The 12,068-nt window shown below is 37.0% G+C and overlaps 1 protein-coding gene across 3 annotated transcripts in view; it reads left to right on the forward strand.

Annotated features, from left to right (window-relative positions):
- The window catches only part of ZRANB3 (zinc finger RANBP2-type containing 3), a 305,694-nt gene that overhangs the window by 166,400 nt on the left and 127,226 nt on the right, over positions 1-12,068 (forward strand). For all 3 annotated transcript variants that reach the window (XM_061439301.1, XM_061439316.1, XM_061439311.1), the window contains one exon: positions 2,555-2,640. In XM_061439301.1, coding sequence (XP_061295285.1) covers positions 2,555-2,640 — 86 coding nt within the window. The remainder of the gene's footprint in view (positions 1-2,554; positions 2,641-12,068) is intronic.

Genomic DNA, 12,068 nt, shown 5'->3' on the forward strand with positions numbered 1-12,068 from the left:
CATTGGTCATAATATATAATCCTTTCATGTACTGCTGGATTCAGTCTGTTAATATTTTGTTGACAATCATTGTGTCTCTATTCATAAGAGAGATTGATTTGTAGTGGGTTTTTTTTTAATTGTATCTTGGTCCAGTTTTGTTATTAAAGTATTACTAGTGTCAAAGAATGAAGTGGAAAATGTTCTCTTCTCTACTATATTTTGAAAGATTTTGCAAAACATTGTATTTTAAAAATATTTGGTGAATTTGATGGTTAAGCTATTTGGGTCTAAACTTTTCCTTGTGGATGGATTTAGGTTAACAGCTCATTCTCTTCACTGATCAAATGTCTATTCAGATTGATTATTTAGTTTAGAATCAGTTTTGGTATTGTATCTTTTTTAGGAATTTGTCCATTCATCTAAATTATCTAATATATTGGCATACATTTGTGCATAGAACTCTCTTTTAATATTTCGTTATTTCTGTGCAGCTAAGAGTAGTGTCCCCTCTTTCATTCTTAATTTTAGTAATTTGAGTCATCTTGTTTTTCTCAGTTATAGCTAAAATTTTGTCAATTTTGTTGATCTCTTTAAGAACCAACTTTTTGCTTTGTTGATTTATTTCTGTATTTTCCCTTCTTTATTTTATTTCCATTCTAGTCTTAATTATATTATACCTCCTGTTTGTTTTGGGTATAGTTTTCTCTTCTTTTCCAGTGTCTTAATGTTAAAGGTTAGATGATTAATTTGAGAACTTTCTTCTTTTTTAATAATAAACATATACAGATATAATTTTACTCTAAGCACTGCTTTCATTGGATCTGAATTTTGGTATGTTATTGTCTCAACTTCATTTATTCCAAAGTCTTGTCTAATTTCTAATTTCCCTTGTTTCTTCTTCTTTGGACAATTTGTTACTTAGGAGTATGTTGTCATATAAAAAGGATGTAAAGGCTTTCCTGGATGCTTAGATGGTAAGATGGCTTAGCCTGCCTGCAATGCAAGAGACCCGGATCCAATACCTGTATCAGGAAGATCTCCTGGAGAAGGGAATGGCTACCCACTCCAGTATTCTTGCTTGGAGAATGCCATGGACAGATGAGCCTAATGGGCTACAGTCCCTGGGATCACAAAGAGTCGAACACAACTGAGAGACTAACACTTTCACGATTTTCAAAGCAACAAAGCCACTTTGGAAAACATTTCGGCAGTTCCTTAATAAATTGAAAATCAAATTACTATAGTACCTAGCAATCCCATTATTAGGTATATACCCAAGAGAACTGAATATATAGCTGATCATAATGAAATCCAAAAAGTAGAAAAAAGCCAGTGTCTATAACTGCTGAATGGATAAACAAAATACAGCTGTAAAAAGGAGTAAAATACTAATATACTCTACAAAGGGAGAAGGCAATGGCACCCCACTCCAGTACTCTTGCCTGGACAATCCCATGGACGGAGGAGCCTGGTGGGCTGCAGTCCATGGGGTCACTGAGAGTCGGACACGACTGAGCGACTTCACTTTGACTTTTCCCTTTCCTGCATTGGAGAAGGAAATGGCAACCCACTCCAGTGTTCTTGCCTGGAGAATCCCAGGGACGGGGGAGCCTGGTGGGCTGCCGTCTATGGGGTCACACAGAGTCGGACACAACTGAAGTGACTTAGGACCAGCAGTTGCAGCATACTCTACAAAATGGGTGAACCTTGAAGACATTATGCTAACGGAAAGCCAGACACAAAGACTACATACTTTAGGATTCTATTTATATGAAATGTCCAAAATAGGCAAATTCTAGGCGATGGAAATATAATAGTGGTTGCCAAGTTTGGGAGAGAGTGGAAACAAAAAATGACTAGTAATGGGTATAGATTTTATTTTCAGAGTGATAAAAATGTTCCAGAATTAGATAGTGGTGATCAAGGCACATTTTGAATATACTAAAAGCCACTGAAATATACACTTTAAAAATGAACAGTAAAAGTGGTATATGAATTTATATCTCAATAAAAGTCATTTTTTAAAATGCTTATTAACAGTGAAATGCTGTATACAGCCTATTTAAGTTATAAAAATTAAAAGATTTTATGATTCTATTGATGGGAGTATAAATTGGTATCATCCTTTTATAATGCAGCATGGTAACATCTATCAAAATTTTAAAAACATGCCATAATTTCTAAAAATGTACTGTATAAACCCATCTATTAGAAATGCAGATGGGAGATGGATGGATGGATAGGTGATTGATGGATGTATATGTACTTTAATGATGTCTAAAATAGGCTTGGTGGAAAAATTCAAATTGTGTATGTTATATGATCATGTAAATAAAAGAGAATATATAAAGATGCATATATAGGCATACAAAACATATAAATATATATTGAAGAAAGATATAGGAGTTAGTCCTGAAAAATAGGATGGCAGAATGGGTAGGTAGAGGGGAAGGAAGAGCCTTGAGGAAAAAGAGGTGCATTTTTGTTTTTACTATTTCATTAACTGGACTTACAATAACAGCAATTAACTTGAAAATATTACAGCATATTGAGAATACCTATATTGTTACAGCTTTTCATGCAGATTGAAGCTCTCTTTCCACAAAAATTTGGAACATGGACTGAGTATGCCAAAAGATACTGTAATGCACATGTCAGGTACGAAAAACTCTTTTCTGTAAGTTTTAATCCTATTTACCGTGAACATTAAGCTCTCTTAAATTTTTTTTTCCAGGGTTTTATAAAGTCATGGTAGCTATGGAATAATTTGAAGTAAAATCTTGGGTGAATGACCCATATATAGAATGAAAAAAAGGAGTAGATAATGGAAGTTTTTCTTTCTTTCTTTTTTACCTTTCATTTTTAAAATTATTTATTTGTATCGACCAGATGGATGTGCACATTGTTCAGAAATGATAAGTAAGTGGCCATTTTGCTTATGTCTTCCAGTTAACCATTTCCCTTCCCAGGTAACCAGTGTTGGCAATTTCTTATGTATTTTTCTATAGGTACTCTATGCATGAAAAACACATATGGTTATGTATGTATAATATTATTTCATTTTATTTCTACATGTATAGTATTATGCTGTACACATTGTTCTGCACTTTGCTGTCTTTACCTACTGTATATTAGAGATCTTTGAATATCAGCTACTAGAAAAGCTTTGCTATTCTTTTAAAATGTTGCTGTGTATTTCAGTGCTTGGATGCACTGTAATTTATTTATGCAGTCTACTATGTATTATAGTGGCAAAGAGCATGCAAATTAGAATTAGACTACCTGTGTTTTATTTTCACATTCAATACCTACCAGGTATTTCATTTAAGAAAGTAACTTTACCTCTCTATCCCTCAATTTCTTCAGCTCAAAAAAGAGAATAATTATTCCCTCCTTTGAGTTATTATGTGACTTAAATGAGCTTATATTATGAAGTCTTGAATAGTGACTGGCACATAGTGAGCACTCAGTAATTACTAGGTATTTTAGTGTTCCGTGTTATATATTCAGTACATGGGAATAAGTCTGTAACATAAATTTATTATAAATGGAATTGCTCATACAAAGGGCATTTGCATTTTTATATTTTTTAAGCATTTGCAAATTATGCTTCTCAAAATTTATACCAATTTATATTCCTACCAGCAACATGATTATCTCTTTCCTCACACCTTACTAACATATTCAAAGAGAAATTATTTCTCATGCCAATGTGATCTGATAGCAGTTTTAATGCACATCAGTCTTCTTATGTTATTAAATGCAGCTTAACATTTTTTCATACTTGTAGAGTCATTTATACTTTTTTCCTGTCAGTTGTCTGTATTCTTTGCCCTTCATTCCACTAAGTTTATTGGCTCTTTTACCTTAATAATATACTGGAAATCTTTATATATAGTGGAAATCAGCTCCTGATATTTGATATGAATCCCACCTTTTTTCTCAGTATATATGTGTGTGTATGTGTATTTTATTTTTTCCTTTCTACAGTTCCCTGAGATAACCCCATGCAGTTGAGATGTTCTGATCCATTCCATTCCATTCTAGTGCCACACAGTAGCAGGATTAGTTCCCTAATCCTGATCAAGGATAGAAACTGGGCCCTTGACAGTGAAAGCTCGGATTAAGACTACACATGGAGAAATATTCAGTATTAATATAAACCATAAACTCATTAAAAAGCCTAATACATTAACCATATGGAAATGGAATTTATATCAGGAATGCAGTCATTGTTTAATATTAGGAAATTTGTTAATATAATTAGCCATGTTAATAATGAAAAGGAAAAGCTTCATTTCATTTCCTCCATTTATGTTGAGGTATAATTTGATGAAGTTCAGCATTTATCTTCGATTAAAGTTTTGAATATAAGTTATTCATTTCATGTATGTCATTTATATAAATGTAAATACATATTTTATGTGTATGTGTGTGTGTGTATTTTAAGTCTAAAGCAACCATCACATGAAACACTAATACCAAGGCGAGGGGTTAATTGTCTTTGCACTTTACCTTTATTCTGGGGATATTCGTTTAACTACTCAAAAGAAAAGCAGGAGGTAAAATTCATAAAGAAAAAGGAAAAATTATCATTATTTGCTGCTGATACAATTATTTAGAAGACCTGAGATAATGAGCTGAAAAATGTTCAAAACCAGAGAGATTTCATTAAGGTATCCTAGCACAAAAGCTGGAAATAGAACTGCCTTATGATCCAGCAATCCCACTGCTGGGCATACACACTGAGGAAACCAGAAAGGAAAGAGACACGTGTACCCCAATGTTCATCGCAGCACTGTTTGTAATAGCCAGGACATGGAAGCAACCTAGATGCCCATCAGCAGATGAATGGATAAGAAAGCCGTGGTACATATACACAATGGAGTATTACTCAGCCATTAAAAAGAATACATTTGAATCAGTTCTAATGAGGTGGATGAAACTGGAGCCTATTATATAGAGTGAAGTAAGCCAGAAAGAAAAACACCAATACAGTGTACTAATGCATATATATGGAATTTAGAAAGATGGTAACAATAACCCTGTATACGAGACAGCAAAAGAGACACTGATGTATAGAACAGTCTTTTGGACTCTGTGGGAGAGGGAGAGGGTGGGATGATTTGGGAGAATGGCATTGAAATATGTATAATATCATATATGAAACGAGTTGCCAGTCCAGGTTCGATGCTCGATACTGGATGCTTGGGACTGGTGCACTGGGAAGACCCAGAGGGAGGGTATGGGGAGGGAGGATGGAGGAGGGTTCAGGATGGGGAACACATGTATGCCTGTGGCGGATTCATTTCAATGTATGGCAGAACCAATACAATATTGTAAAGTTTAAAAATAAAATAAAATTAAAAAAAAAAAAGAAAAACAAAGTTGTATACAGATAATAAACAGTTTTAAAATATAATACCAAATAGATGCAATACTGGATATTGTTAGGGAGTCCTTAATCATGGTTCTTGCAGATTATAAATGCCAAAAATTTGCCTACATAAAACAAACACATTAACACATTAATACATTTGCCTTTTGGGGACTAGGAAAACCTAAGTGGTCAGAATACATTTCTTTTCTGATTAGGACTTACCATGTGAAAATATAAGTGTTTGAAGTGGAAGCCTGTCCTTTTCTTGCTTTTGAATGTAGACACTATTTGAAAGAAAAGTTTATCTGTATGCAATGCTTGACTGGGGAGATTGTGTTCTATTTCCTGTTTACTGTGTGTGTATGCTCAGTCACTCAGTGGTGTTGTGACTCTTTCAATCCATGGACTCTACCCTGCCAGGCTCCTCTGTCCCTGGAATTTTCTAGGCAAGAGTACTGGAGTCAGTTGCTATTTCCTTCTCTAGGAGATCTTCCCAACACAGGGATCGAACCGAAATCTCTTGTGTCTCCTGAATTGGCAAGCAGATACTTTACCACTGTGCCACCTGGGAAGCCCTTCATGTTTACTAGAGAAAGTCATTTCAAGACTGTTATCATGCCTCTTAAGGCATTTTCTTTCAGATTCCATTTCATAAGTTTCAAGTTATTCCTTTACTTCTTTACCTTGGAAGCACTGTTTCCATAGACTCTGTTTCAGATCAAGGCATTTCCTGGAATTTTAAGTTAGTTTGTAGAATGTTAATTTTTTTTTTTCCTGTAATGTTCTGAATCTATGAAGTTGTCATTTTCACACTATAATTCTGCAGAAACCAAATTATGGTGAGTTATTCAGTTCTAAACCCTTATTTTATATTTGAAATGTCATGACTATATTAAAAATAAAGTTAAATGAAGCTTGAGGTAAAACAGAACTTTGCCTTTGTAAAGCATATTAAATACATAAAGGATGGCAAACAGTTATAATACTTATGTGAAGTGATTTTGAGACAAGAGTCTAGGTATAGGTAACTACCTAGCTGGCTTGCTTTGAAAGGTACAGAGAAAGTATTACTGAATCAGAGCATCTCATTTTCAAGATTCCTTACATCATTCACACCACTGGGTTATATTTAGAGGAAGCTATAAATCCAAATATGATTTGAAGAAGACAGCACATTCAATTTTCAACCAGGAGCGCATTAGAGCTAGAAAGACTTTATGATCAAGTGGTCCCCCTCTGTCATCTTATAGATACCTGGTGAGGTTAAATGGCTTGCCGTCTGTGTGACTTCCTCTTACATTATTTTTCACTTTTCCTGGCAGTAAGAAAGACTTGCTGCTGCTGCTGCTAAGTCACGTCAGTCGTGTCCGACTCTGTGCGACCCCATAGACGGCAGCCCACCAGGCTCCTCCGTCCCTGGGATTCTCCAGGCAAGAACGCTGGAGTGGGTTGCCATTTCCTTCTCCAGTGTATGAAAGTGGAAAGTGAAAGTGAAGTGTCGCTCAGTCGTGTCCGATTCCTAGCCACCCCATGGACTGCAGCCTTCCAGGCTCCTCCATCCATGGGATTTTCCAGGCAAGAGTACTGGAGTGGGGTGCCGTTGCCTTCTCCGAAGAAAGACTTAGGCAAGGGTAACTTTAATAAATGTTCTTTTATAAAAAAAAAAAGGCACAAGATAGTCCAACCATGCATCCTGTTAGCAGCAGTCACCTCCCTGATGTCATGGTTGAAGGTTAAGAATATCTTTATAGTAATTTATCAAATTTTATGAACTTTCTTTCTAGCTCGTATTTTGTGCCCATTCCACTTCTCAGAAGAAATAGTTGTCTAAATTTTTTTTTAATTTTTTTACTTTACAATATTGTATTGGTTTTGCCATATATCAGTTGTCTAAATTTTTATGACAGGAAAAATGCTGAGTGATTAGTACATATTAAAGGTATATGTATGGTCATTCCTTCACATTGGAGAAGGAAATGGCAACCCACTCCAGTGTTCTTGCCTGGAGAATCCCGGGGACGGGGGAGCCTCGTGGGCTGCCCTCTGTGGGGTCGCACAGAGTCAGACATGACTGAAGCGACTTAGCAGCAGCAGCAGCATGGTCATTCTACACCCACTCATGTACTCTTGCCTGGAAAATCCCATGAATGGAGGAGCCTGGTGGGCTGTAGTCCATGGGGTTGCTAAGAGTTGGACACGACTGAGCGACTTCACTTTCACTTTTCACATTCATGCATTGGAGAAGGAAATGGCAACCCAGTCCAGTGTTCTTGCCTGGAAAATCCCAGAGACGGGGAGCGGGTGGGCTGTTGTCTATGGGGTCGCACAGAGTCGGACACGACTGAAGCGCCTTAGCAGCTTAGCAGCAGCATGGTCGTTTCTACAAAAGTGTTAATTAGTAGGTCATGTCAACATCAGTAAATGTCTTATGAGGAAATGCACTGTACTTTGTCCTCAGCAGCGTTGAACTCAATATTCTCAGCCGTGGCTACATAGAGATCAGGTCTGTTCCACTTGCGAATAGCTCAAATCTGAGAAAAATACTTAATATACGGGATGGCAGAGATAAGTTTGAAAAATAAGTAGCTAAAAACTAATAGGATAAATTCTGCACTTGTGCTTAGAATGTCTGCTTTGTATGAAAGCATTTGAGAAATCCTCACCTATTATCAGTAGTTCAGTTTACAAAGACTTCTGGTTTTGAATAACCCTAGGCTAAATGAAAGTCAAGTGTCTATCATAACTGATAAAAATAAAGTAATGTTAGGGCACACTAATCAGAATAACATCCAGTATATAGGATGGTTCTACTCTGCTCATTGATTAGACCACAGCTGGAGTATGGTTAAATTTTGAATTAATCCATTCATTCAAAAAATATTTATAGGGTACCTGTTATTGTGATGCTATATGCTAGGTATCAAGTGTGCATTAGAGCAGCAGTCCCCAACATTTTTGGCATCAGGAATCGGTTTCATGGAAGAGAGTTTTCCCACAGACCTGGGGGAAGGAGGAAGAGCAGAATGGTTTCAGGATGATTCAAATGCATTACATTTATTGTGCACTTTATTTCTATTATTATTATATCAGCTCCATCTCAGATCATCAGGCATTAGATCCTGGAGGTTGGGGAACCCTGCATTAGAGAATGAAACCCAAGTTATCCCAGCCTTCATTGAATTTTCTAGTCAAACACTAACCAGATAATTTTAGTTGTATTGAGCATCATAAAAGGGAAGTAAAGGAAATGAACTAAGCAAGTCAGAAAGGACTGAAGAGGCATCCTGTGAGTAAGTGATACTCATCTACATTCCAGGAAGAGGAATTTTCTATGGTAAGGCCCAGAGCAAGAGAGACGGCTATGCTTTTGAGGAACTAAAAGCAGTTCAGTTCAGCTGAATATTCTTGAGCTAATTGATCCTCTTGAGAGGATCTGAAGACAAGATGGAATTAGGCAAGGGGTCATCATTATACAGTCTTGTTCTTCATCATAATAGCAGTAAGAAGGCATTGGAGGGTGTTTTGTGTTGTTTTTTAGTTATTGTGGGTTTTTTTTTAAATTACAGTAAAATATGCTTGAGGAAATCTCTCACTTTCACCCTTTTAAAGTTTACAGTTCAGTGATAATAAGTACATTCACACTTACTAATGTTGCTGTGCAGCTATCACCACCATCCATCTGTACAACTTTAATGGGCACTGAAACTCTGTGCTCATTAAGGAGTAATTTCCCATCCCTACCCCGCACCCCAGGCACTGCATTAGGGACTTTAAAGCATGAAAGGACATGCATGATTATGTTCACAAGTTTTATTTGTTATTTTTTAAGACAGTGTTTTCGTATGATTCAGAATTCTAAACCTACAGAAGCGTGTATACTTGGAAAAAATCTCCCTTTCACTGCAGTTTCCTTCACTTTAGGCAACTGTGTACAGGTTTTTAGTCTTTCCACAGAAATTGTATGCTTTTTCAAACAAATTTTTATTTTTCACTGGTTGTTACAGACATGCACATTGTTTTGTACTCATTTGTCCTTTCTTTGTATATGTAGATACCTTTAGCTTTTTTTTTTTTTTTTTAGTGGCTTTGTTATTGAGAATATCCATGGTTTCTGGTTGGCAAGAAGTTGAGGAAGTTTGTATACTTTTATTTTTTCTAGGAAAGTGGAGTGACAGTTATATGTTCAGAGAAATGGTAAAATTGGGGATTAAAAATTTGATGAATGTTGACATGGTGTGAGATTTTGGTGAATGGGGGAATGAGATAATGAGATTAGCATGGTAGAATCAGTGTGGCACTGGGGAACCATTTGAGCTCAGCAATTCTAGATTTGTAATGGAACCAGTCTTCTGTAAGGTATGGCTTCCCAGCATTGTGGGTAGAGACTTGGAAAAGTCTTGGAGCCATCCAAGGTATTTTTTATACTAGCTTGCAATGCATGGACTGTCGGCCAAAGGTAATTATGCTATATTGTTAAAAACAAAAGTAATATATAGACTCAGAAATGAAAGCAAGGTGAGGAAGTATATTGTGGACATGGTTAAAGTTGACTGAGAGGTACTGGTGAGATAGGCTACATTGGGTGTGAGTGAACAAGTGGGCTAGAAGGACGGGAGTACTGGAGAGTGGAAGGTCTGAATTTCCCAGGTAGGGCTATTTTTCAGGATTGGTTATAGCCACAGGAGTGGAATGATTGGAGTGGATTTTAGAAGGTCACCAGAGACAAGGAATACAAGGAAATAAAAGAAAACTAAAAGTCGTATTTTAAGAAGCATGTTAACAAATGAAAACATATCTGGAAAAATGTTACCAGAATACTGAGGGGATTTCATATTCATCTCTCAAGTGCCTAATATTGATTGCCTGGTATATTTAAGGCATTATTTCAGAGCTGCTGGCAATACAAAGATGAGTAAGACATAGTGCTTGAACTTACGAAGCTTATAGAAATTTGAAAAAGAAAGACCTAGAGGGAACAAATCTTTAAATATTTAAAGATCTGTCATGTTTTAAAGGAATTAGGCTTTTGCTTGGTGGCCTCAGAGAGTAAACTATTATCAAGGAATGAAACTTAATGGGGAAGTAGGTGTTGGCTTAATGCAAGAACTTGTAAAATAGGCATATGTATATTTACTTCTGTTTCATTGACTACGCTAAAGCCTTTCTTTGTGTGGATCACAACAAGCTGTGGAAAATTTTTAAAGAAATGGGAATACCTGACTACTTTACCTGTCTCCTGAGAAACCTGTATGCAGGTCAAGAAACAACAGTTAAAACTGGACATGGAACAATGAACTAGTTCCAGATTGGGAAAGGAGTATGTCAAGGCTGTATATTGTCACCCTACTTATTTAACTTCTATTCAGACTATATCATGCAAAATGCCAGGCTGGGTGAATCACAAGCTGGAATCAAGATTGCCAGGAGAAATATCAACAACCTCAGAGATGCAGACGATACCACTCTAATGGCAGAAAGCCAAGAGGAACTAATGAGCCTCTTGATGAGGGTGAAAGAGGAGTGTGAAAAAGCTGGCTTAAAATTCAACATTCAGAAAACTAAGATCATGGTATGTGATTCCATAACTACGTGACAAATAGATGGGGAAAAAGTGGACACAGTGGAAGATTTTATTTTCTTGGACTCCAAAATCGCTGTGGATAGTGACTGCTGCTACAAAATTAAAAGAAGTTTGATCCTTCAAAGGAAAGTTATGACAGAGCTAGACAGTGTATTAAAGAGCAGAGACATCACTGCCAAAGATGGTCCTCATAGTCAAAGTTATGGTTTTTTCCAGTAATAATGTACAGATGCAAGAGCTGGACCATAAAGAAGGCTGATATCAAAGAATTGACGCTTTTGAACTGTGATGTTGGAGAAGACTCTTGAGAGTCCCTTGGACTGCAAGGAGATCCAACCAGTCCATACTAAAGGAAATCAGTCCTGAATATTCATTGGAAGGATGGATTGATGGTAAAGCTGAACCTTCAATACTTTGGCCGACTAATGCAAAGAGCCAACTCATTGGAAAAGACCCTGATGCTGGGAAAGATTGAGGGCAGGAGGAGAGGAGGGCAACAGAGTATGAGATGGTTGGATGGCATCACCAACTCAATGAACATGAGTTTGGGCAAACTCCAGGAGATACTGAAGGGCAGGGCAGCCTGGCATGCTGCCCTTCATGGGTTTCCAAAAAGTCAGACACAACTAAGCTACTGAATAACACCAACAAATGGTTTTCCCAGTAGTCATGTATGGATGTAAGAATTGGGCCATAAAGAATGCTGAGTGCCAAAGAATTGATGCTTTCGAATTGTGGTGCTGGAGAAGACTCCTGAGAGTTCTTTGGACAGGAAGGAGATCAAATAGTCAATCCTAAAAGAAATCAACCCTGAATATTCATTGGAAGAATGGATTCTGAAGCTCCAATACTTTGACCACCTGATGCAAGTTCCAACTCATGGAAAAGACCCTTATGCTGGGAAGGATTGAGGGCAGTAGGAGAAGGGAGCAACAGAATATGAGACGGTTGGATCGCAGCTCTGACTCAATGAATATGAGTTTGAGCACACTTCAGGAGATAGTGAAAGACAAGGAAGCCTGGCCTGCTGCAATCCATGAGGTCACAAAAAGTTGGACACAACTTAGCAACTGAACAGGGCTTCCCTGGTGGCTCAGACGGTAAAGAATCTGCCTGCAGTGCAGG

Source organism: Bos javanicus, chromosome 2 (genome assembly GCF_032452875.1).
Source record: "Bos javanicus breed banteng chromosome 2, ARS-OSU_banteng_1.0, whole genome shotgun sequence".
In the NCBI taxonomy this organism is placed as follows: domain Eukaryota; kingdom Metazoa; phylum Chordata; class Mammalia; order Artiodactyla; family Bovidae; genus Bos; species Bos javanicus.